Source organism: Amblyraja radiata, chromosome 23, assembly GCF_010909765.2.
Source record: "Amblyraja radiata isolate CabotCenter1 chromosome 23, sAmbRad1.1.pri, whole genome shotgun sequence".
Classification (NCBI taxonomy): Eukaryota; Metazoa; Chordata; class Chondrichthyes; order Rajiformes; family Rajidae; genus Amblyraja; species Amblyraja radiata.
In genome coordinates, this window is record NC_045978.1 from 32,922,736 (window position 1) to 32,950,202 (window position 27,467).

At 43.3% G+C, this 27,467-nt stretch overlaps 1 protein-coding gene across 2 annotated transcripts; it reads left to right on the top strand.

The window, feature by feature from the left end:
- The first annotated feature begins 938 nt into the window (after positions 1-938).
- Positions 939-26,661, top strand: prelid3b (PRELI domain containing 3B). 2 transcript variants are annotated; one of them, XM_033041998.1, is made up of 6 exons: positions 939-1,132; positions 10,982-11,150; positions 14,458-14,547; positions 19,051-19,121; positions 21,316-21,418; positions 22,912-26,661. In XM_033041998.1, the coding sequence occupies exons 1-6, from the start codon at positions 1,101-1,103 to the stop codon at positions 23,020-23,022; spliced, it is 576 nt and encodes a 191-aa protein (XP_032897889.1). In that variant the 5' UTR covers positions 939-1,100; the 3' UTR covers positions 23,023-26,661. The 2 variants fall into 2 exon arrangements, with proteins under 2 accessions (XP_032897889.1, XP_032897890.1); XM_033041999.1 differs by lacking the exon at positions 14,458-14,547 and having other exon boundaries at positions 994-1,132.
- The last annotated feature ends 806 nt before the right edge of the window (positions 26,662-27,467 follow it).

Genomic DNA, 27,467 nt, shown 5'->3' on the forward strand with positions numbered 1-27,467 from the left:
GGGAACCCACCAGTAGCCACATTTTCTCATCACCACTTTCCGCCTTCAGCAGAGACCGTTCCCTCCGCAACTCCCTGGTTTACTCATCCCTTCCCACCCAAACCACCTCCTCCCCAGGTACCTTCCCCTGCAACCGCAGAAGATGCAACACCTGTCGCTATGCCTCCTTCCTCGACTCTGCCCAGGGTCCCCGACAGTCCTTTCAGCTTCGGCAGAGGTTCACTTGCATCTCCTCCAACCTCATCTACTGTATCCGTTGTTCAAGATGCGGATTCTTATACATCGGCGAGACCAAACGCAGACTGGGCGATCGTTTTGCGGAACACCTTCGCTCAGCCCATGTGAACCAACCTGATATCCTGGTTCCTGGAAACTTTAATTCTCCTTCCTATTTCTACACAGACCGGTCTGTGCTCAATCTCCTCCATTGTCAGAGTGAGGCTAAACATAAATTGGCGGAACAGCATCTCATATTTCGCTTGGGCAGCTTACAGTCATATGAATATTGATCTCTCTCACTTCAGGTAGCCCCGGCATTCCCTCTCTCTCTGTCCCTCCCCCACCCAAGTTGCACCAGCTTCTCGTTTTCACCCAACAAACAGCTAACAATGGCCTGTTTCCTTTATTATCGTTACTTTTTTTAGCGTATCTTTCATTCATTGTTCTTTATCTCTCGTTTCCCTTATCCCTAACCAGCCTGAAGAAGAGTCTCGACCCTAAACATTACCCGTCCCTTCTCTCCAGCGATGCTGCCTGTCCCGCTGAGCTACTCCAGCATTTCGCGTCTGTCTTCTCAGGGCGCCTGACAGCGGCTGACGTCACGCAGCGGGGGGTCAGGAGGGGAGAGGGGACGCGGGCGGGCGGGCTGCTGACGTCACGCAGCGGGGAGAGGGCACGCGGGCGGGCTGCTGACGTCACGCAGCGGGGGGCCACGAGGGGAGAGGGGACGCGGGCGGGCGGGCTGCTGACGTCACGCAGCGGGGGTCACGAGGAGAGAGGGCACACGGACGGACGGGCGGGCGGGCTGCTGACGTCAGCGCCGCCGCGAAAGTTCTGTCGCCGGTGCGGGAGCGGCAGCCGGTGGAGAGGCGGCGGCGAGGATGAAGATCTGGACCTCGGAACACATCTTTAAGTGAGTGCGTAGAGCTCGTCAGGCCGCGCCCGCCCTTGTTCTCGGTCAGGCCTGGATCTGAAGCCCCGAGGCAGCAGCAGCGGCGGGGTCACCAGGCCAGGGGGCAGCGGCGGGGCGGGCCGGGCCGACTAGAGAGTGCTAAGGACTGGAGTAGAGGTAGAGGACGGTTCCCTGGCGCTTGTTGAGAGCGTGGAATGGGTCTGGGGCTGGGTGAAGTTGCCCTCCTTGGATACTCACCCTGTGGTGAAGGTGAACGGCCTCCCCCCCCCCCCCCCCCCCCACCCCACCCAATAATCTTCGTCTCCTGCTGCCCTCTGCAGAGGACGAGCCATGCAGCCGGTGTTTTACACACGTTGCGGTTTGAGATTGCTGGGCAGTTGAGTTATCTTTTCACTGTCAGGGGAAAAAAACACAGGTCAGAATGTCTGAAAAACTCCGACTCTTCGAGACTACCACATATTTCTGTTAAATCTGCCTCACCTGAGGTGCACAGAAGCGCGCCATGTTATCGACATTGCATTAACATAGGTCTGAAGAAGGGTTTCGGCCCGAAACGTTACCTATCTCCTTCGCTCCATAGATGCTGCTGCACCCGCTGAGTTTCTCCAGCATTTTTGTGTACCCTGGTCTCCAATTGACATGGCCCTTTCGAATACAAGCTCAACTCTCATATTTACCTAAGAAATCCAGCTAAGCACGCTGTGTGCAAACCCTCTCCCTATTAGGATGTAGAAACAAGAACTACAGATGCTGGTTTATTCCAAAATTAGACGCAAAACGCTGGATTAACAGCAGGTCAGGCGGCATCTGGAGAAAAATGATGGGAAACGTTTCGGGTCGATCCTTTTTCTCCAGAGATGTTGCCTGGCCCGCTGAGTTACTTCAGCACTTTGCGTCTATCCCTGTTAGGGTATTAGATGTAACGCTTTCCACAGATTAGCAACTTTGATGTTGGTGCCTTGTGCATTTAATGCATATAATTTATCATCTCTAGTACCTGAAAATCATACTCCATTTGATTGGACATACTCTTTTCCTAGTGTAGGCTGTTTTGACTTTATGGTGAATTAAAAATGTTGATTATCTTCATTGATATTGGAATTGTTTTTTTATTCTGTTATTACAAAGGCAGGTATGTCGTATCTCCGAATTGTAGTGAATATCCCATTTGTACTCAATCCAGGAGGCATGTACAACAATTTGCGTGTTTACCTGATACAAACAAGTAGTCCTGGTGATGATTGTGGTGAAATAGATGATGTGTGCTGTTATATAAAGAGATTATATCTTTCATTCTGGTATTAATGTGAAACTACTTTAGATTTTCATTCCATTGTTAAGCTTGTAAGGCCTCTGGTGTACATTTGGAATTTGAGGGTGTATGTTAAATTTCTAGGTGCAGGCCAATTTGCAAATTTCCTCAGCAAAATATCTCTTCCAGTAATTGGCTTAGTGTGAAATTATTTTTCATACTTTTTGAGCGTACGAATAAATAGCTTTCTAATATTGTTAATGTCATTGAATCATGGAGCCATGTTTCCATTCATAGAGTGAACGGAAACAGGCTCTTTGACCTACTTTAAACATGCTCTTTGACCTCTATCCATGCGGGACAACCCTTTTTGCCTGCATTTGGCCCATATCTGTCTAAACCCTTCCTCTCCATATATCTGTACAAATGTCAAAAATACATGTCGCCCTCACTCAGAGGACGTCAGGAAAGGCTTGGGAGTATAGATAAGTCTTTAGTCTTGACTTAAAAGAGTCGATGGAGGGGGCAGTTCTGATGGGAAAGGGGATGCTGTTCCACAGTCTAGGGGCTGCAACCGCAAAGGCCCGGTTGCCCCTGAGCTTATGCCTAGACCGTGGGATATTCAGCAACCCCAAGTCGGCCGATCTGAGGGGCCTGGAGGTGGAGTGGTGGGTGAGAAGACTTTTTATGTAGGTGGGGGCAAGCCCATTGAGGGCTTTGTAGACATGGAGGAGAGCCCAAGCCTTCCGCCCTCCTCTGCCCAGCATTCTTTTGGCGAACGTCCAGTCCCTGGAGAACAAGCTGGATGACCTCAGGGCGAGGGTCAGATTCCAGCGGGACACAAGGGACTGCAACATCCTCTGTCTGACCGAGACATGGCTGACCTCGCTAATGCCGGATTAGGTAATCTGCCCAACTGAGTCTTTCGCTGCCTACCGTGCTGACAGAACAGAAGAATCTGGGAAATCCAAGGGTAAAGGAGTTGCTTCATAACCAATAACAACTGGTGCAACCCTGGAAATATCAAGACGCTTTCCTGTTCGCCGGACCTGGAGCATCTCATGCCGCCCATTCTACCTTCCCCGGGAGTTCGGCTGGGTGATCGTCACTGCCGTCTACATTCCACCGCATGCGGACACCGACGTGGCACTGTCGGCCCTACACGATGTGCTATGTCGACATCAAAACAAGATCCCGGATGCGGCTATGGTGGTGGCTGGAGATTTTAATAAATCAAATCTCAAGAAGGTCATGCCGAACTTCTACCAACATATCACGTGTGCCACCAGGGGGGAAAGAACATTGGACCACTGCTATACGCCGTTCCGGAAGGGCTACAAGGCCGTTTCACTCCCTCCTTTCGGAAAATCTGAGCACGCTGCCATTTTCCTGCTGCCGGAGTATAAACAGAGGATACGGGAAACGGTAGTGACGAGGGACGTAAAGTGGTGGTCCGACCAGTCAGGCCATGCTGCAAGATGCACTGACAAGATGTCGACTGGAATATGTTCCAAGCAAGTTCCAGTGACGTCAGTGAGTTCGCGGAAGCGGTCAAGGACTTCATCGCACCAATAGCCAATAACATCGTCCCCACGGTAAGGGTTAGCATCTTTCCGAACCAGAAACCCTGGGTGGACAGGTCCGTTCGTGTTGCCTTGAATGCTCACACCGCTGCCTACAACTCTGGCCTGGCATCCGGAAATATGGACGTCTACAAGGGAGAGTCCTACCGACTGCGAAGGGCGGTGAAGGACGCAAAAAGGAGGTACAGGGACAAGATGAAGCAGCAGGACACCAGACGCCTTTGGCAGGGGCTACGGACTATAACCAACTACCGGAGCAGCCCCCCCTAAACCGGAAGTGCCGGCACCCCCCTAGCTGATGACCTGAACTCTTTCTACACTCATTTCTAGACGGGCAACATCACCCCAGGCTTGCCGGCTAACGACAACCCCGCCAGCACACTGGCTAGCGAGGCTGGAGGGAGGGCCATCGCTGGGGATTGGTACACGCTCTCGATGTCCAAGCACGACGTGAGGAAGGCTCTGACACATGTGAGCATGAGGAAAGCTGGAGGCCCAGATGGCATCTCGGGGCGAGTACTTAAGTCTTGTGCTACGCAGCTAGCTCCGGTGCTCACTACAATATTCAACCTCTCCCTAGCCAAGTCCATGGTCCCTGTCTGCTTCAAAAGGTCCATCATTGTACCTGTACCAAAGAATGTCTCCCCAGCTTGTCTGAATCACTACGGTCCGGTGGCCCTCACCTCGGTAGTCATGAAATGCTTTGAGTGGCTGATCAGGAAACACATCTGCGCCTTCCTCCCTCGTAACAAGGACCCGCTACAATTCGCGTACTGTCCGAACAGATCCACGGACGATGCGGTCTCCCAGGTCCTGCACTCTCTCACCTTGACAGCCAGAAGGGTGGCTATGTGAGGATGCTGTTCATAGACTTCAGTTCAGCCTTCAACACGATAGTCCCCACCAGACTTGCTGAGAAGCTGCTGGAATTGGGGTTCAACAACCCCGTGTGTCTGTGTCCTGGACTTTCTCACCGCCAGGCCCCAGGTAGTCAAGATAGGAGGAAATACATCGAAGTCCCTCACCCTGAGCACAGGATCCCCCCAGGGTTGCGTCCTCAGCCCCCTACTGTACTCCCGTAGACACATGACTGTGTGGCTAGGTTCAGCTCCAACTCTATAATCAAGTTTGCTGATGACGCTGTGGTGGTGGGCCTGATCTCCGATAACGATGAGAAGGCCTTCTGGGAGGAGGTGGCTGATCTAGCACTCTGGTGTCAGGACAACAGCCTCCTCTTGAATATCAAAAAAACTAAGGAGCTGATCGTGGACTTTAGGAGGGCATAACATCCGAGGACGTACACACCACTGAAGATAAATGGGATACTGTGGATAGGGTGAGCTGTTTTAAATACCTGGGAGTCCACATCTCAGAGGATCTGACATGGACATCATACGCATCATAAGGCAAGGCAGCGCCTTTACCACCTCAGGCAATTGAGGAAATTCAGAGTGTCTCTGAGGATCCTACAGTGCTTTTACTCAGCGGCTGTGGCACGCATCTTGGCCGGAAACATTACAATCTGGTTTGGGAATTGCTCTGCCCAGGCTAAGAAGGCTCTGCAGAGAGTAGTGCGTTCGGCCGAACGCACTATGGGAACTACACTCGCCCCTCTGCAGGAACTATACATCAGAAGGTGCAACTCCAGAGCCAACAAGATCATAGGGGACCCCTTCCACCCCAGCAACAGACTGTTCCAGCTGCTACGGTCAGGCAAACGCCTCCGTTGCCATGCTGTGAAAACGGAGAGGATGAGAAGGAACACAAAATTGCTGGGGAAACTCAGCGGGTGCAGCAGCACGAGGATGAGAAGGAGTTTCTTCCCAGAGGCCATTAGGACTGTAAACTCCCATCTCACCAGGGACTAACTTACTGTACCAATTTACTGTTGTGTGGTGTCTTTTTTAAATTGCCGTGTTTTTCTTTTTGTTTTCCCACAAATATGTAATTACTGATTCTGTTTTGTAGTTTTTTGTACATTCCGCAAGCATTGCCGCTTTTCATTTCACTGCACATCTCGTATGCGTATGTGACGAATAAACTTGACTTGACTTGAGACAAATACTGAAAGAATACTTATTGGCGATTGCTTTCTCATTCCATGATTGATGAGAGCCGAAAGTCTCCAAAAGTAGCCAGCACCTGTGATTAAAAGATTGAATATTTTTTGTGTGAGGGGGAACTGCAGATGCTGGTTTAAACCGAAGACAGACACAAAAGGCTGGAGTAACTCACTGGGCAAGGCAGCCTCTCTAGAAAAAGTAATAGATGACATTTCGGATCGAGACCCTTCTTCAGACTGAGATTCAGGGGAAAGGGGAACGAGGGGATAAATGTGAGGTTATCCATTTTGGTGGCAAAAACAGGAAAGCAGACTATTATCTAAATGGTGGCCGACTAGGAAAAGGGGAGATGCAGCGAGACCTGGGTGTCATGGTACACCAGTCATTGAAAGTGGGCATGCAGGTGCAGCAGGCAGTGAAGAAAGCGAATGGTATGTTAGCTTTCATAGCAAAAGGATTTGAGTATAGGAGCAGGGAGGTTCTACTGCAGTTGTACAGGGTCTTGGTGAGACCACACCTGGAGTATTGCGTACAGTTTTGGTCTCCAAATCTGAGGAAGGACATTATTGCCATAGAGGGAGTGCAGAGAAGGTTCACCAGACTGATTCCTGGGATGTCAGGACTGTCTTATGAAGAAAGACTGGATAGACTTGGTTTATACTCTAGAATTTAGGAGATTGAGAGGGGATCTTATAGAAACTTACAAAATTCTTAAGGGGTTGGACAGGCTAGATGCAGGAAGATTGTTCCCGATGTTGGGGAAGTCCAGGACAAGGGGCCACAGCTTAAGGATAAGGGGGAAATCCTTTAAAACCGAGATGAGAAGAACTTTTTTCACACAGAGAGTGGTGAATCTCTGGAACTCTCTGCCACAGAGGGTAGTCGAGGCCAGTTCATTGGCTATATTTAAGAGGGAGTTAGATGTGGCCCTTGTGGCTAAGGGGATCAGAGGGTATGGAGAGAAGGCAGGTACAGGATACTGAGTTGGATGATCAGCCATGATCATATTGAATGGCGGTGCAGGCTCGAAGGGCCGAATGGCCTACTCCTGCACCTAATTTCTATGTTTCTATGAGAGATACAGACGGCATTTAGGAGAAATGAATGGAAGACAGCAACGATAATCAAGGAAATGTGGGGTACACAGTAGGCCATTGTTGGCTGTGGGATAGGTGATAATGAATATACAGACAGAGGAACTAAACAGAACAATAGTAAATTAGTACACCAACTAGGGTGGGGGAGGGACATTGAGAGAGGGGATGCAAGGGTTACTTGAGTTGGAGAAATAAATATTCACACCGCTAGGTTGTAAGCTGCCCAAGCGAAATATGAGATGCTGTTCCTCCAATTTACTTTTGGCCTCCCTTTGACAAAGGAGGAGGCCCTGGTCGGAAAGGTCAGTATGGGAAGGGGAGTTAAAGTGTTTAGCACAGGGAAATCACGTAGGCCGAGGCTGACTGAGCAAAGGTGTTCAGTGAAACGATCGGCAAGTGTTCAACCTTTCGACAGAGATCATCACATTTCCAATCACTTTCTCTGAAGTGTTTATGAACGAATTGTGACAATCTAGTTAATTTAATAAAACTAATCATAGCTATTCTAAATACTAAAGCATTCTTTTCATTTAACTCTCCTAAAAATGGGCTCTTTTGTTAGCAAATAACTTGTCCAAAAGGTTGTCCTTTTGTTAGGCATTTATTGAATTTTTACATTTTCTAATGAGATGTTAGAAGTGCTGCATTATGTAATATTTATTGCTCAACTCAAAGTTCATTACTGCTTTTTCAAATTATTTCAAGTGGGAATAATCTGCTTTTAGAATTTTTTAAATGTTTGGCTTGTTTCTCGTAGAATAGTTGGCACTATCTCATGAAATTTAAATGTAAGATGATCAGACTTTTTTCAACATGTTTGTCTCGTTTGCTCATCCTTCAATTATGCTTCAAAAAAACTGCAATGTTTTTGTAAAGTGGTGGAGTGACCACTCTTGATAAGGTGAATGTGGAGATCATGTTTTCACCTATGTGGGTCAAATATTGATCAGTGTTTGAACATAAAGAGTTAACTCATTTACGATAGAACTGTTGAGTTTTTTTGTTTCTAGAGGGTCATGGGGCTATCTGAATTTCTTCCATAAAAAGCAGAAAAGGAGATTATTTCACTGTCTTTTAGATAGACTATAGGCAAGAGGTTGAAAGGCTTCTCAGGTAGTCAAGAATTTGGTGTCTCAATCTCATCAGCCTTAATCTTGATGGCAGAGTAAGCTCTGGGTCAAGTGGCCTAGTCACAGAATCTGGAATAGGCCCTTCGGCCCAACTTGCTCGCATCAACCAACATGTCCCATCTACATGTCTCACCTGCCTGCATTTGGCCCATATCCTTCTAAACCTGTCCTATCCATGTACCTGTCTAAATGTTTCTTAAAACATTGCAATAGTACATGCCTCAGCTATGTCCTACGGTAGCTCATTCCATACACCCACCATCCCTTGAGTGAAAAAGTTACTCCTCGGGTTCCTATTAAATTGTTCCCCCTCATCTTAAACCTTTATTCTCTGTTAAATCCAAGGAAGAGGCATATAATTGGCCAGAGGAAGCAGTAAACCGGAGGACTGGGAGAAATTTAAAATTGAACTACTTAGTCCTTAAGGAGGACAAAGGGGTTAATTAAGAGGGGGGAAATAGAGCATGAAAGAAAGCCTGCGGGGAATATAAAAACTGACTGTCAAAGCTTCTATAGATATGTGAAGGGGAAAAGATTAGTGAAGACAAATGTAGGTCCCTTACAGTCAGAAACCGGTGAATTTATAATGGGGAAACAAGCAAATGACAGACAGTTAATCAACTACTTTCAGTCTGTCTTCACTAAGGAAGACACAAGCAATCGCCCAGGAATACTTGGGGAATCGAGTGGGAGGGACTGAAGGAAATCCACATTAGTCAGGAAATGGTGTTAGATAAATCAATCAATCAATCAGATTTATTCATCACATACCCAATAAAGTGCAGTGAAATGAACTTGCCAATGCCTTGCCTTGTACATCAGTCACTGAAAGTAAGCATGCAGGTACAACAGGTACTGAAGAAAGCAAATGGCATGTTGGCCTTCATAGCGAGAGGATTTGAGTATAGGAGCAAGGAGGTCCTACTGCAGCTGTGGCCACACCTGGAGTATTGTGTGCAGTTTTGGTCTCCTAATCTGAAGAAGGACATTACTTGCTTTTCAGGGAGTGCAGCGTAAGTTCACCAGGTTAATTTCCGGGATGGCGGGACTGACATATGATGAAAGAATGGTTCGACTGGGCTAATATTCACTGGAATTTAGATGAGAGGGGGTCTTACATATAAAATTCCTAAGAGATTGGAGAGGCTAGATGCAGGAAATGTGTTCCCGATGTTGGAGTCCAGAACCTGGGGTCGCAGTGTAAGAATAAGGGGTAGGCCATTTAAGACTGAGATGAGGAAAAACTTTTTCACCTAGAGAGTTGTGAATCTGTGGAATTCTCTGCCACAGAAGGCAGTGGAGGCCAATTCACTGGATGTTTTCAAGAGCAAGTTACAGATAGCTCTTAGGGCTAACGGAGTGAAGGGAAATGGGGAGAGAGCAGGAACAAGGTACTGATTTTGCATGATCAGCCATGATCATATTGAATGGTGATGCTGGCTCAAAGGGCCGAATGGCCTACTCCTGCACCTATTTTTCTATGTTTCTAAGATATGAAGAATTATTGTAAATAGGGAAATGTTTCTATGGTTCTCGATTCACCTACTCTGGGCAAGAGACTCTGCGTCTATTCCTCTCATGATTTTGCACACCTCTATCCCTCGGTCCTGCGCTCCAAGGAATAGTCCTAGCCTGCTCAACATTTCCCTATAGATCAGGCCATCGAGTCTAGGCAACATCCTCGTAAATCTTCTCTGCACCCTTTCCAGCTTGACAACACCCTACCTATAACATGGTGCCCAGAACTGAACACAATAGTCCAAATGCGATCTCACCGATGTCTTATGTAAATACAACAATTTCAATACCCAATACACCGATGAAGGTCAATGTGCCAATAGTCTTTTTGACCACCCTATCTACCTGAAATGCCACTTTCAACAAACTACAGTAATTCTATTGTGTGTTGTAATGAAGCAAATTGCTATGCCATGACTTCAATCTGTACAAAAGACTTTCATTTCTTGGGCCCAATTATTTTGGCCTTGCTTTGCTAATCTGCCATTGGAATACTTTTTTGCCAGTTATTTTTGTTCCACTGCCATACCTATTATTGGCTAGATTTGATTTTTTGGCTAGATTATTTGCCATATTAAAGCTAATTTTTCGTTTTAATTTCAAATTGTTGGTTAAATTGTGCATGGTTATAAACCTAGTGATGTTGGTTGTATGATAACATTCATCATCTTTACTGAACCCTGTAATTTAAAGGGATTTCTGTTCTGTAATACAATACTGTACCAAAGAATCTAAAGCCAGTTTTGAAATTGGTATCCAGTAATCTGCACTTCTTCTTCTTATCGAGTCCACACACAAGATTAGAAGTTGTTCAGCCAGAGCTGAACACACTTCTCGGCATCTGCACAATGGTGTCTGTCTTGCGCTTCTTGTGCTTCTTGTGTGCGGTGGTGGAAAGATTGGTTGAAACAGGGCCGCGACGTGAACGCTCTTTCCTTGGCCCCATCTGCACAATGTAAGTGAAGGGATTCTTCTCATTTTGTGCAATGTAACGCTTGTGCACTTAGTATTGAAACCTATCTAACAAACAGTTAGGAGGAGAAGGTAATGTATTTTTGAGTGATTTGTACTGAAATGGTGAATTAATTTGGATGAATTAATCAGTAAGAATTATCTTTTGGCTCACTGAGGTAAAATTTCCTCCATTATTATTACACTTTTTGTTGTGTATTTAGTTTCTGAGTTTATTTGTTTTTCTTTCTCCAGCCACCCATGGGAAACGGTATTTAAAGCTGCCATGCAAAAGTACCCAAATCCAATGAACCCGTGCGTTGTAGGCGTGGATGTTTTAGATCGGCATGTTGATGACCAGGGCAAATTGCATAGCCAGAGGCTGCTCAGTACGGAATGGGGGCTACCGTCCATTGTTAAATCAGTAAGTACTGTAATTCTGCTGGAACCTATTATATTGTTACAGGTATTAAGGAGCAGACACTTTTCTTTTTTCTTTTTGGGTATACGTTGGGTTTTGTATGTTTATTTTATGACACAGAATCAATTGTTTTTAAGGAAATTACCTGCCTTCTCAAATGGCACAAACATTGCTTCCAGCTGAAAGACATTGAGCTATTTCCCATTCTGCTTTTATTGTGTTCTTTGACTGGCAAAAGATGGTGCAAACATCATTTTGAATTATTGTCCCTCATCTCTCTTCCAAAGCCTCCTATGGTTAGTTGTTTTGTACAGCTGTTTATGGACACAAGATCCAGAAAGTTTTCTCAGTGGTGGCAGAAGTTAATATTTAAAAAAATACAATAAATAGTTCAACTCGAGTGGTGCATTGTCATAAGTCCTGAAATGGAACAATAAAATTACTAAACAGCTACAATTACTTGACATGACTGAAAGGGCTATCCTGAACAAAGAGCCATGATTCATATTGAGGAATGAAGTTAGGCAAAGCTTCTGCACACAAAGAATTTGGGAGCTTGGAACTCTTCCACAAACAGAAATTGATGTTAGGCTATTTATTAATTAAAAATGTTATGGTTTGTTTTTCATCAACCATAGGAATTTAGGGATCTTGAGTAAAGGTCAGATGTTTATTCACTATTCAGCCATGATCTCAATGGAACTGACTTGGAACTAAACGGCTTCCTCCTGTTCCCATCTATCTGTGCTCTTTATCACTCAATGTTCTTGGTTGAATCACATCAGCTACTTATTGCCTTAAAAGTTTGATCAATGGCAGATTTTTGTTTTGCATTTAAATATCTTAACTTTTTTGATATTCTGACCACAGTTTCTCATATCAAATTAGTATAACCCAGAATAATCCAGACTTTCCCCCGAGATGTGCTGTAAATAGTTCTCATTCTCATATCATATTTCGCTTGAGCTGCTTACAGCCCAGTGGTATGAGTGTTGATTGCTCTAACCAGGTAGCATCGGCATTCCCTCTCTCTATCCCTCCCCCACCCAAGTTGCACTAGCTTCTCGTTTTCACCCAACAAACAGCTAACAACGGCTGTTTCCTTTATAATCGTTACCTTTTTGCATATCTTTCATTTATTGTTCTTTATCTCTACATCATCATATCTCTCGTTTCTCGTCCCAAATCAGTCTAAAGAAGGGTCTCGACCCAAAACCTCACCCATTCCTTCTCTCCAGAGATGCTGCCTGTCCCGCTGAGTTACTCCAGCCTTTTGTCGGTTTAAACCAGCATCTGCAGTTCCTTCCTACACATAAGAATTGAGAAGTCATTTTATTGATGGGGAAGTATGTTGCTTGTTAAAATCAGTAGCACAATAGAAAGTATGATATAAATAATAGGAGCATTCTTTGAAATCTAGCATATTTGAAAATTAATTATTTTCCTGCCTAAAGACCTAGTTTCAAATTAACTTGGCATTTGGGTTCTCCCATCTGTCATTGATCTTGTTGCAATCCCAATGTCACTGGTTACAGCTTGACTGTAATTAAATGTCAGTTAACAAGTTGTAAAGGAATTGTCTGTATAATTTACAAGGCATGTCTTGCTAAGAAGCCTTGACAACTCTGTTATCTAGCTAATTGGGTGGTCCTATTTAAATTTCATGCTCCTCGTGTTTTGGTTAATGGTGTACTTTGTTTCTGCATAAGATAGTATCATTCATTTTACTTGTGTCTAAATTAAGCATTATTCTACATTTTAGTAAGGTCTGCCATGCATGGAAGCAAGCCACCCATCAGATACTAGTATACCAACATTAATGACTTAATACACTTTTCAGAGGAATGAATTAAGTTCTCTTATCTTGAGATTTTGACTATGGACTTTCACCCATAACACCTTGTACTCTATAAACAGAGAGCCACCATATAATGGTTGAGGGAAAGTGTAAATCAGCTGACTGCAGTTTTGTTGCTTAGATTAATCAAACATGGAATGCATTCATCGATGTGGAATTTATTTGGTGTTTTATCTCAGCAAGAACACAGAATAGGTCAACTATTGGTCAAACCAGCTATTGACACTATTGGTCAAACCAGTCTGGTGGGGATGGTTACAAAGGGAATAAAAATGTTGATGAATTTAGTTTCTACTGTGGAATGCTTGTTAAAGGTTGCAATCACTGATATTGCCGGTTATGAAAGACTTCAGTTGTGCAACTCTATTTGATTACACAATCCTTGACACGTGGAACAGCCAGCACGAAGTGGCACAAGGTCATGATTCAGAGTCTTCAATGCTGCTCATTGACAGGGAGGACAGATAAGGTAACAAACACCAAGTCATTTGAAAATTCAGTTACATGATAGGCAAAGAGAGCTGGAAATGTGAACTTTGACATTATCCTGCCCTTTAAAATATTTGATTTCTTATTATTGACATTGCATTCCATGTTTGATCCAGAGACCAGATTCTAGTTCATTGCTTTAGTTCCAGACAAGAATTGAACCCAGTTGAATGTTATGTTTTGAAATTTAAGTTCAGTGTCGTGTGCACAAGTCCAGTGAGGTGTAGGTACAATGATAAATCTCACTTCCAGCAGCATCACAGGCATAGACTCAGAAAAACACAAACTAATTATATATAAATTATACAAAATTCTAACGAAAAAGACTGGGCTAAAAAACCAAGGCCAAGGCATGTAACGCCTAATTAGAAATAAAAGGTCTATCGTAATACAAGAGGTGGGTTGTAATGATCTTTCGTCTGGGTTCGGCTCGGATCAAGAACTTGGTAGTTGTAGGAAAGTAGCTATTCCTGAACCTGATGGTTTGGAACTTCTGTACCTCCTCCCCAATGGTAACAGTGAGAATGATATTTCTGAGGGAATGGAGAGTCAGCGATTTCCCATATATATATTCCCAATATCATGTGTCTTTGAATTTACTGATGTTTTCTGCTACTGAGTGACTGAATCAGTGCATTTTTTAAATGGGTGTCTTTAACTGATATGGAAGAAGGTCTGATTTTAAGGAGGGGAAGAATTTAATGATTAAACAAAAGGTTAGAAATTCTGGCTCTCCATGCCAAACCAATGGTCTTCTCTGCTTTGGCAGTAATGATCAGTAACGATAGATCAACTGTGCCATGAATTCTAACACTAGATGGTGATTCCTGAAAGCGTGGCTAATTTTACAGACTATGTCATTCGTATCAAACCTGGATAATTCCAAAGGTCCCAGGAGTGAAATCATTTGCTGCTTTGATTTTAGGGTGTTATAACTAAAAGGTGCTTCTTCTGATTTTCCAGCTTATTGGTGCAACGAGGACGCGGACGTATGTACAGGAACACTCCGTCGTAGATCCCATGGAAAGGACCATGGAGCTTAGATCTGCAAATGTTAGTAAATCAGTCATTGTAGAAATAGCACAATATGCCTGTTCACGCAATGAATGAGGAATAATTGAAATCGGGTCATCTGATATAGTCTGGTTTCAGAACCTCAGTTTATGTGTAATCAGTTCAAATCTTTACTCTTCCAAATTGCACTATGGGCTGCACTGAGTTTATAAGATGTAATATTTCCAGAACCCCTTTTAAAGGCTCAACAGAACAAACTGAAAATATGAACTCTTAGCTGTGATCTTCCTGCTGGTGAGAATATTTGAACTCAAGTGCTGTAATATTGCTTGGGAGTATGTCAATGCATGTCTCCTGTATTATAAATATGTCCTATAAAAGGACCCCATGATATTGAAACATTTCTCTCAAAACAAATGTGACTACAACAAGCAATATACAAGCAATATGTACAGTGAGTATGAGACTTAAATTAGACCTTTAGCAGATCTGATGTGTGCCAAAGTTTTTAATAGGAAACTACAGTTGTGTTTGCATCATTTTTTACCTTTACCAATTTATTCCAAAATATAGGTTATACGGTGTCCCGAACCCTTTCTAAACCAAATTTGGATATTTTGTTCCCAAATATTTTCTGTCATATTTCCATGTTGACAGCGACCCTCTTGTACGCTAGCTTCATGCTGTCTATTAATATGACGTGGAGATCAAAATTGACTGCAACTGATTCCCATTTTCCGCGCTACTTTTGAACGCCTTTCATCTGAGAAAATTGAGGTCAATTTGATGTTGTTCCAGCTTTTATCAATCACTTTGACACCCAACTTTCTGCTCTGTGCTTTACTAATATGCCCTATTAATAAAATGAGTATTAACCAATTCATTTCATAGCGACTATGACCTCGGAAAAGATCCAAAGTCCTTGTAAGTGAAAGTATTTTCATAGAATTATTCAGTGTTGCAGGTTATTCAGAGCAATACTTTCTTAAATTTGTAATATTTTGTTTCAAGGTATTTTGTATCTTGTCACACATATAAGCTGTTTTGTATGCACAAGGCACTGTAGATTTAGTTTGCCTGTGTTATTTCTCTGAATAGAAAAATCCGTATTGGCTTGTCAGAACTGCATGTGACCAGCTCCATTCTGTGTACAATACTGCTCTATACCAAACCAGTACTTGGTTATGACTGATGACAGGACAGTTTACAGAAGCATGACACCTGGACTTGCCTTTACCTCATCCCTAATTCACTCAATCCTTAATACTGCCAATGGTTTATCAGGCTCCTTGTCTGACTTCAGATCTGGGATGAACGGCAATTGTTTTTCTTGATATATATTCTGTTAAGGGAGACGACTGTTTTGTTGTCTCTAGGATATCCCAATAATACTTTCCTATCCCTATCTCAGTTTGAGCCAAACATTTGTGACCTTGGCCTGCTAACCATTAACTTTTCGTATTAAAATCCTAGATCTCTACAGTACTAACCAATTGCAGTAATAAATCATATTTTCAGATTGTTTTTCAGATTGCCTGGTGGGTACTGGTGTTATAACTGAATCTGACTAGTCGGCCCTAGCTGATTCTGTGTGCAAAGTTTTAACACTACATTTGGGATGTTTTCTGATCCTTGGCCCAGGCTGTATAGTACATTCATCCATTTCCATCATGTCAATTGAAGCAAATTGCATTGGCTGAAAGTCATTTCCTGTGATAGTGGCTTGGCACTTCTAGCTGAATGTGATTACAGCTTAGAGCAGTGGTTCTCAAATGGGGGTACGCAGTGGTTCTCAAATGGGGATACGCGTACCCCTGAGGGTACGTGAAGGCACTCCAGGGGGTACGTTAGATTTTTTTTAATATTTTTGCGCTGGTTAGGGGGTACTTGGCTGAAAAAATATTTCACAGGGGGTACATCACTGAAAAAAGGCTGAGAACCACTGGCTTAGAGGATGGTAATGTAGTTGCAGTCACTGTTCATGACCAGAAGGGGCAGAATAGCAGAGCTCCAAGCTGATCTGGTGTTTGTGAGATCACGTGGTTCAGTCCATTGCATTTTTTTTTTGCTGTTTTATGCTTAGTCCTGTGTTGCAGCGTCACTAGGTTCAGCCTTATTAGAACACCTGGTGCTGCACCTGGTGTGATCTCTTCCTAGAGCCAGGTTAGTAAAATGAGGGATATGTCAGTCCACAAGGGTATAGTTTATGATGGTTTATGTCAGCTGATGGTCTACAACTCCATAGTGCTTAGTAAATACCTAATGTTACGGTGCAGCATCTGTTCCATTTAGCTGAAATGTGTGCGCCACGTAGTATCATGCAGAATATCGGTCCATTGTGAAGCTAGACAAGAGGACTGCAAATATATTATTTCTGGTTTTGTTCACTACTTGCGACACACCTAATCTGACAGTTATGTCCTTCAGGATTCTGACGACTCAGTTAGTGGTGTTGCTACCAATCACGTTTTCAAGATGAACTCCTGCATCTCTGTGGTTCCAAACAATATTCAATATGGAGAATTGCTGTTCAACATGGAGTATGACTGCCTGTTATTTGACTAAAGATTGGACATTAACATTTCAATGGTTAAAAAGATTGTTGCAAGCTCAACTCAGCTGGGAGCGACCTTATTATATTGCATCCAGTGTCCAGACCACTATTAAGTGTTCACTATGTGTATAGTTTGTATTTTGACCTGGTGGTCTGGATAAATCTGAGACATTTCAATAAGCATTTAAAAAGCAACCACATTGGAGGGTGTCCTGGAGGTAAATCCATCAAATTTCCCACCCCTGACAGTGCAGATTGCTGTTCTGGCAATTTACAGCATGGGTGGCACAGTGGCGCAGCAGTAGAGTTGCTGCCTTACAATGCCTGCAGTGCCGGGGGCCTGGGTTCAATCCTGACTACGGGTGCTGTGTGTACGGAGTTTATACGTTCTCCCTGTGACCGTATGGGTTTTCTCCGAGATCTTCAGTTTCCTCCCACACTCCAGAGACGTACAGGTTTGTTAGTTAATTGGCTTGGGTTTTTATACTTGGTATAAGTGTAAATTGTCCCTAGTGTGTGTAGGCTTGTATTAAAAATGCAGTGATCGCTGATAGGTGGGCCGAAGGGCCTGTATCCGCACTAATCATAATCATCAGAATCATAATCATACTTAATTAGCCAAGCATGTTTTGCAACATACGAGGAATTTGATTTGCCATAGTCATACCATTAAAAAAGCAACAAAACACACAAAATACATTTTAACATGAACATCCTTTTTTGTTACATTTAATGCAAAGAGTTCTCACATTAATATCATTTAGAGGAGAACAGTCCCCTCAGAGATAAAGTACTTTTTGATTTATTATATATACTTCCACATTCCTCGCTGTGAGGGAAGGCGAAAAAAAGTTCAATCTCTTCCCTTCTTTGTTCTCCCGTGGTCGGGGACTTCGAGCCTTCCGTTGAGAGGACGATCTTGGTTCCCGTAGCCGGCACCGTTTGGGCCCTCTGCGTTCGGGGCGATCAAGCTCCTGCATCGGGAGGATGTCAGCTCCACGAGCCGGGTTGGAGCCGATTTCAGTCTCTACCTGAGACTGCGAGCTCCTCGATAGTGAAATCCGCAGGCCGTGGTTGTAGCGTCAATCCCAGGCAAGGGATCGGCTCCGATGGTAAGTCCACGTCCCCGCGGTGGGGCTCAAAGTCAGTCCCAAGCAAGGCCTCCAGCTCCATGATGTTAGGCTGCAGAGCGACCGGAGATACGATCCGGAAAACAATCACATCTCTGGCAAGGTAAGAGATTTTAAAACTGTTTCCCCCGACCCCCTCCCCCACCCACCACATAAAACAAACCAGAGAACTTTAACACAAACTTTTAAAACACATTAAAAATAACAAAAAAAAAGACTAAAAGACAGACAAACTGTTGGAGAGGCTGCAAACTAAAAACTAAACGATCACCCTAAACTATATCTCTAAACTAAAAACGACTTTAATTCTTAGTGTGTGATACAGCATCAGTACCACATTTATGTGGCACCGTTTGATGTGTGTGGCTCACGAGCATTGCGTTCTCATTTGTAACTTGAGGCTAGCACCGCCCTGCAGTACGAGTCCTCCTTACATGACCTCTCATTGTTGGTACAATTATGATGTTGTCCATGCTTGTAAATAATGGATTTGTAACTGTCTGCTGGCATACTAAAGCCTGCTTACATACAGTTGGGTTTAATTTGAACTACGGATGCCAGGATCAGCAAAGTGTTTTGCTCATTGCATATTCAGTTTCTCATCTTTCAACGGAGTATATTCAGTTTCTCATCTTTCAACTGGTGCCCAATAAGAATGGAAAAACACTGAAACAATCGGTAAACACTAATGTTTCCAATCAAAGACTTTTCGACCTATATTTTACAATTCCAGCTTCTACAGATTTTAAAATTTCACTTATTAGTGATGATGTAACTTGAGACCAATGCTACTTAATTATGGTTGTAGAACAAATACATGTTCTGTAATGCATTTCAAACCTGTTTCTTATTTTGCAGATAACACTAACAAATTTAGTGTCGGTAGATGAGCGGTTGGAGTATAAACCACACCCACAGGATCCTGAAAAGTAGGTAGAAATATTTCTGTAAAGATTCTACATGTGTGTAACACTTGCAAAAGCATTGTCTTGCTGGTTCTGTGAAATATACATCTTGGGCTACCTCTGTGTTAGCAGCCGTCTGCCTGCTGTGCTCTATAATAATAATAATAATAATACATTTTATTTATGGGCGCCTTTCAAGAGTCTCAAGGACACCTTACAAAAATTGAGCATGTATAGGAAAAACATGTAAGGGGAATGAAATAAATAGTAGAGACATGACTAGTACACAAAGTAAAGACAGAATTCAATACAAAACACAGCATGAGGCAATTAATGCACAGATGAAAAGGGACGGGGACGTGGGGCTAAGGATAGGCAGAGGTGAAGAGATGGGTCTTGAGGCGGGACTGGAAGATGGGGAGGGACACGGAATTGCGGATCAGTTGGGGGAGGGAGTTCCAGAGCCTGGGAGCTGCCCTGGAGAAGGCTCTGTCCCCAAAACTGCGGAGGTTGGACTTGTGGATGGAGAGGAGACCGGCTGATGTGGATCTGAGGGACCGTGAGGGTTGGTAGGGGGAGAGGAGGTCAATGAGATATGTGGGGGCCAGATGGTGGAGGGCTTTGTAGGTGAGGACCAGGATTTTGTAGGAGATCCGGTGGGAGATGGGAAGCCAGTGAAGTTTTTTGAGGACTGGAGTGATGTGATGCCAGGATTTGGTGTGGGTGATGAGTCGGGCGGCTGCGTTCTGGACCAGTTGGAGTCGGTTGATGTAGGTGGAGCTGATGCCAAGGAGAAGTGAGTTGCAATAGTCCAGTCGGGAGGAGATGAAGGCATGGATGAGTCTTTCAGCAGCAGGCGGAGTGAGAGAGGGTCTGAGTTTGGCGATGTTGCGGAGATGAAAGAAGGAGGTTTTAATGACATGGCGGATGTGAGGCTCAAGGGAGAGGGTGGAATCAAAGTTCACGCCAAGGTTGCGGGCCTGGGGAGATGGGGAGACAGTGGTGCCGTCGATGGTGAGAGTGGGGTTATTGATTTTGCTGAGTGTGGCTTTGGAGCCTATGAGGAGGAATTCTGTCTTATCGCTGTTGAGTTTGAGGAAATTATGTTGCATCCAGGTTTTTATAGCTGACAAACAGGAGTTGATATGGGAGAGGGGGGGGTTGTGGGGGGATTTGGTGCCAAGGTAAATCTGGGTGTCATCAGCGTAACAGTGGAAGTCCAGATTGAAGTGGCGGAGTATCTGACCAAGGGGGAGGATGTAGATGATGAAGAGGAGGGGGCCGAGTACGGAGCCTTGGGGAACGCCTTGAGTGACTGCGGCTGTAGCAGAGGTGTGGTTGTGGAGAGAGATGAAGTGGGATCTGTTGGAAAGGTAGGAACGGAGCCAGCTGAGTGCAGAGTGCTATAGACACCATGTGTACTTTTGCAACAACTTGGCAGAGGCCAGGAATTGGATCTAATTAACAACCTGTGGTATTGATAACTAGTATTACATTTCATACTGGTCACTGGGCTTTTTTTTATAATATGCCTAGTTATTCACAATACAGTTAGACAAGCAGTTTGCAAATCTATTGTGCACAGATTCCTTTTGTTCCGCTGTGTTTTTTGCTGTGTTTGAATTTGTCAAGCCCATTTTCACCAAAGACTAGAAATACCTGGTTCCTGGCGGCTTGTCCTTGGTAGAAAGAACTAAAGTGGAACCATAATTTGCGTGAACAGAATAAATTGCAGAACAAAGAATATGGGATTGACGGGTTTACTTCTTCTTCTTGCGAATGAAACATAAATAAACCAAAGGAATAGTTAGATTTCAAGCCGGGTGTTGAGCAGCCAGGTTGTTGTCTCTGCGTCAATGTTTGCCAGGCCCTGAGCTCCATTTGGTGGGTGGTAGAGTGGGCACTCAGAGATGACATGGTTGGCTGTCTGTTGTTCTGCTCCGCATTCACAGGCTGGGCTCTGGCGGAGCCCCCATCTCCACATGCTAGCATTGAAACGCCCAACTGATCAGAATGGACCAAGTGGGTCAAATGGCTCCTCCTATGTTATTAAAAAAAAACAAAAAAAACACCAGGTTGCTTTAGTGTGGGAAGGGAATGTCGCACTTCCTCTTCAAGTGACACAAGCCACAAATTGTGCATTATTTGGTGAATAGGGTTAATTCCATTATCTCTACTACATCTGACAGCATGGTGTATATCCATCCTGTTTTTCCAGGACTATCCTAACCCAAGAAGCTATAATCAGTGTAAAAGGGGTCAGTCTAAGCAGTTACCTGGAAGAAATAATGGAAACCAGCATCTCTGCTAATGCAAATAAAGTAAGTGCAATTATAAGAATTACAAAAAAATATGTTTTTATTATTGGCAGTTGCCTTGGAGATTTCTAATTTAAAAAAAATACTAGACCAAGTGCAGACCCGTTGGGTCTGTTCCCCCAACGTGCGGTTGTGGAAGGGGAGGCGGCATGCAGCGTCACACACACTAACTATCCCCCCCTGCACTCACGCTAATTACCCCCTTGATATTATATTATTATTAATTTGCTCCTTTTACCCCATAACTACCCTATCTACTGACGCATAGCCCCCAACTTGCAGTCACATCTAGAGAGGGAGGGGGTTAGAGAGAAGAGACAGAGAGGGGCAAGAGGGATGGGGGGTGGAGAGGAGGAGAAGAGGGAGGGTGGGTGAGGGGAGGAGAGAGAGAGGGTGAGTGAGGGGGAGAGAGAGGGGGTGCTGAGAGGGGGGGAGGGAGGGTGGAGGATAGGGGGTGTGGAGGGGAGGGAGGGAGGAGAGAGGGTGTGCTGAGAGGGGGGTGAGGTGAGGGGAGGGGGAGAGGTGGGGTGCAGGGAGAGGGAGGGTGGAGGGAAGGGGGTAGGGGTGTGCGGAGGGGAGGGGGGTTTAGGGGAGGGGAGGAGAGGGAGAAAAAGAGGTGAGGGAGGGGGGGAGAGGAGAGGAGGAAGGAGGGGAGAGGAGAGGGGGGAGAGAGAGAAAGGGAGAGAGAGAGGGATAGGGAGAGAGAGATGTGGGGAGAGAGAGGAGGGGAGAGAGAGAGAGGGTTCCTTTTGACTACAACCCAAACAACCATTTGCAGGCAGTGCTTTTTTCCTCAAACTAACCATATTTTCATTTTCAAACCACATTATGGGTACTCACAGCTGTGGAGACATTTGTTCAGTGTTATTCAGAGCTCTGATTGAGGCACACCACTTGCAGAGACTGATTGAGGCACACCACTTCCTGGTTTTATAGTCCCTCCCCCTCCCTCCAGCAGGGGCAGCAGAGAGAATGGGGATTTTTTTTTATAACATTAATATCTCTGTCATTTTTCATTGACGGGAAAAATCCTCGGCACACATGCGGCGGAGGGGGGCTCTGAGCGAGGTGGCCAAAAATGACGGCCGTAGGTGGCGGCATTCTCTCGGAAATCGCAGCACAGAAGGCCAAAAGCGGTCAAGAACAGAGATTTAGTAATATAGATGTATGCAGTATAATTTACCCTGCTCCGATTTCCTGCCCCTACTCTTCCCTTTAAGTATGGCGCTATACACTCATAAAGACTTTGATCTCTCTCCCTCCCTCCCTCCCTTTCCATCTTTCCCCATCCTTACTTCCTGATAGCCTCTTTTTCTCCTGCATCTTGAGGCATTTGAAAGAATGTGATGTTCCATATAAAACAGCTAACTGAACTGTATAACAAGATATGGAATGAACTTTCCACCACCTTAGGTTGTGAGACTTGACCAGCAGAATATAGCTATGCTTTTCCAGCGAGCTACTATTAATACACAAATCTTTGTTTTCCTACACAGGGCCGAGAAGCCATGGAGTGGGTAATACGCAAGTTAAATGCTGAGATTGAAGAGTTGGCAGCATCTGCACGAAGTATCAAAATTCCAATGGCTGCGTCATCAGTAGAATAACAAATGAGAATTGTACAGAAACACAACGTCTGCCTCTGGGCCGTTTTAGCCTGTTGCTTCCCACTGTGCATTTTCCCCTTGTTCACTGGGACTCCAGATCTAAACAGACTAAAGAAGCTTGGATTCAATTGACTTCTATTTGTGGGACGGGGTGGGGATGTGTGGTGGTGAGACTACTTGAAAGAACCTTTGACTGTCTCTTAGAGGTCTGGCAAATGAAAATGAATTGGAGCAGATACACAGAGGGAAGCATGGGTTTTAATATTAATATGTAAAGTATAATGTTGGCAGAAGAATTGAGAGATGACGACAAAGACTTGACAGTGATAAGTGATTCATTTTTGTGGTCCACAAGGCTGCACAGATTAAGGACCTAAACAACAGTGCCAGTTATTTCAGTAAATCAGAAAGTGATAATTTGCGCGGATTAATTGCAAAATGAACAATTGGCCGAGTTTCCACTCCTGATTATTATCCAGTTGTTCCTACAAGAAAACGTTTCTATATGTGTGCATTATATCCAATCTACTGTGAATTGTTACCTGGAATTACAACTTATAAATTGCCACCTGCATGTTGCATTAGATGATTGCAAACAGCTTGTGGTAACCAAGCAGGACTTGGCACCTCGCAGGTTTAGGTAGAGGCTGAGGTACAGGACACACTTCACCTGTAAAATGGAGAAGCATTTGCAATATAAGCTTGGAGGAAACTAGGCTAACTTGGGATTTTTTTCAAAACGATCAAAACTTGAAGAAAATTTTATTTAAACCTCTTGTATATATCTAACAATTCAACAGTTAGTTCCAGCCATGAAGTATTGGTGAATATTTTAAACTTCACTATGAAAATTAAATAGTCAATTGCAACAGTTCTGTAAATCGATAAAATATATAATTAATGGGCACCTGCTGTAAAAAGATATCCTTCTCAGAAAAATTGCTGTGTTTATATGTGATGATAGGAAGTCCCTGATGGGAACCCAAGGGTATTTGGGATGTCCATATATAAACTTTGCAATCATGGCTTTGTAGTGTGTCAACATTTTTGAATATCTGGTTCACTTAGTTTTGATAATCTAGTTGTTTTTGTCAGCATTTAGTACTTGAATATGAAGAACTAAACCACATAATTGCCATATATTTTCTATATCGAGGGGTTAACATTCCTAAAGCACTGATGTTACTGGATTTTTTCTGTATGTTGAGGTACTAGGCTCTAGATCTTTTTTAATGGTAACACATATCATACTTCCCCTCTAGTTTTGTTCTTCACAGGTACATCCTCTTATTTGGCAGTAAATTAGTCCAAGGAAACGGACTGTGTTTTCCCAGTCTGCATTTTTTTATTTTAAATTGTGGAGCCTTAGAATAAACCATGTATATCATTGACTGTCTTCAGTAACCAGCTAGAATCTGGGTGTTATGGATACGAGGGACATTATGACTGAATTTATTTAAAATATTTCAGCAGTCACTAGCTGAAACAAGAAAACATTTATGCCATGTTCCAATTCAAACGGGAGATTGTGAATGAGAGAATTCCTGGATCAGGCTGTGTGGAAAGAAGAGCCTTTGTATTCTGAATGACTAAAGCTGACACTTGAAAAGTTCTTGAGCTAAATTGTGTTCTTTGCAATTTGTTTCACTTCAAATGTGCTTTGAATTTTTGAAAGCAGTTACAAGTTTAAAATTTACTTTCACTTCCTGTTTGCAAGGTTCTGATTCTGAAGCAATTGCAGTCATTTGCCGAATTGCCATGAAGTCAGCTTGGCACAGTTGGGAACAAGCTCATCTTTGGGCCAGGTAGTCCTGATAGTGGAGTGAGTCCCTCCCAAGCACTAAATATCAGCACAACAGCTTTGTGCTATTCGGGCATGAAGGATCTTGACAAAGATACAGAGATTTTGGCTACCATTCATCTCACCAGCATATGCTTACTTGTGATTTATAGGCTCTAGCTGTATGCAGATTGCAAAGTTTCCTAAATGTCACTCCATGGAAATTTAAGTGTTTTGGAAGTGTATTCATTGAATACAACCCTTTCTTTAATATTAGAATATCTAAATCTTATCCACATGGCAATAAAAATTTTGAGAATCCTATCTGAACTGCTGGAGGATGCCTTAACCTGTGTGACCTCTCTTTGTATAACTTTCTTAGGATATCAAGTTCTGAGGAGATTTAATCTATACAACCACTGATCTGACACAGAAGGTATACTACCAACTGATCCATTGACTATTAATTAAAATATGCATGTTTTGTGTACTGCTGTTTGTCCTCCGTTATATTTACTGGTAGTACAAACTTAGCTGTGCTGCTGGGAGTATAATATGGAATGTCTGTGTCTTTTGTTCCAGTACCCTGATGAAAAAATCAGTACCCGATGCAGAGACCTATGTAGGGCATCTTTGGTCCAGTTGTGCCACGCGGGATAAGCTCCACATCTCACCAAACCTCACTTTGTTAATGTTCAGTACATTCGGGATTTAGTCTGGAGGTTTGCACCTGTCTCAGCAGAGTGGAGTCATTCAGTGGAGTTGCACCCTTGGTGATTATATTTTAAACAGTTAGGCTTTTAAGTTAATGCAGTATTCAGAATTCCACTTTCAGATGGTAGGTTTGTTATTCTGCTGTAGTTTGTTTCATTCTATAGCTGAGGTCAGACTTGGGGAAATTAAAGAGAAATGTAGTTAATATTTAGGGTCCACTAATTTTCAAGTGGTAGTTATAAAAGACCACTGCGCCACCTGCATCGATTCTGATTGTTGCCTACTTTTTCTGTTTGTATTTGACTTCCAATGTCTGTCACATTGTTTCATATTTAATAGTTCCACATAAAGTTAGGGATAGCACGAAACTGCCTGTGTTGGTTTTGCGATTATCTCTACAGTCGATTATTTTTCTGTGGGAGTCAGTGTTATGAACAAGTTTAAAAAGTGCAGGGTTAGAACCAGAATTCTGAATGCCTTAGCACGCCGAACAGCTCATACCACGAAAGGTAGAATTGAGAAAGGAGAAAATGTACTAGGGTCACGCAATATTGTGTTGAGGGTAAAATAGGTGATTGGTAAGGGGTCCTCTGCATTTTTAGTGGATTTTGAATGGAATTGGGACTCTTTGGTTTCATGGCCTTACTCTTGTACCTATTTGATTGGTTTTGTTCTGACAGAATGGACATTGGTCTCTCGGCCAATCTGGATCTGCTTGTGTGATTATATTTCTTTTCTGCACAAGATGATCTGTGATCTGGAACTTTTTACAACAAATGAAAAGACAAAAGCGGATTGTGTATGTTGCTGGTAACATTTATTTAATGTTTTCGTAGGTGAAGATTTGCTAACTTAATGTGACCAACAGGGAAAAAAATACGTTGAATTAGGTTTGTTCATTTGAACCACAATGCACAGTATTTTAGTTTTTTAAATTTTATTTTCCTGTGCAATAACTGTTAACTTGCATATCCATGAAGGGTTTTTGTATGGAATATTTATTTTAATAGCACTGAATTGTATTTCAAACTTCAGCCAAGTTTAACATTTTTAACCAAACTACTGTCAATAAAATTGTCTTAAAATATTGTATCTAAACTTTTTTGTGTTTGAAGATATGTTTGAATAAAGTTCAATGTCAGGTGGTTTTCTCTGAGAGCATTAAATATTTCAGCTTTGGACAAAATGAACTTGGAAATAGGAGCCGTGACTGTTTGGTCCTTGAGTATGTTCTGTCTGTTCTGATAAGAAGGACATCCCATTTATCAACTTGCGCTCCAAATGCCTTATAACCTTAACCCATAGCCACCACTGTAACTTTGAAAATTCAATTAACTAAACATCCACAACTTAAACTTTAATAGCATGAAGGATGGTTAGATGTCAGAACATGCCAACTGCTGCTCGAACTGAGTAGTGCCAGAAGCAAGTATTAATATAAACGTTATAGCGGGGTGGGGTTAATGATGCTAACTATGTGTGATTGGCTAACATGCATAGTCAATCTACAGTTCTCCACCACAAGGTGACATTTTTATTTATGTTAAAAGGAAAACATTTTTAAAAATCAAGTAGATCATCTCTCAACCTTCTGTATAAGCTGGAGTCATGCACCACCACCTTGTAATTTATAGTTTCAACCATTTCTTGTTCCTAAAGTGTTCTAATTCTGAGGCTAATATCTAAGATGTAATGCTCAGAGGGTAGTTTTAGGTTTTGCATGTTTGAAGCATGGACCATTACTTTGTATTGGAGTTCAATAACAAGTCAGACTCACCGACTTTTACAGCACAGAAACTGGCCCTTCTGCCCTACTCATCCACTCTGATCAATTTGTATAGATGAGATAGTCCCATTTGCCTGCTTTTGGCCCAGATCTCTCTTAACCTTAACTATCCATGTACCTGTCTGAATTGACTTTAATTGTACCTTTCCCCAGGCAATTTGTTCC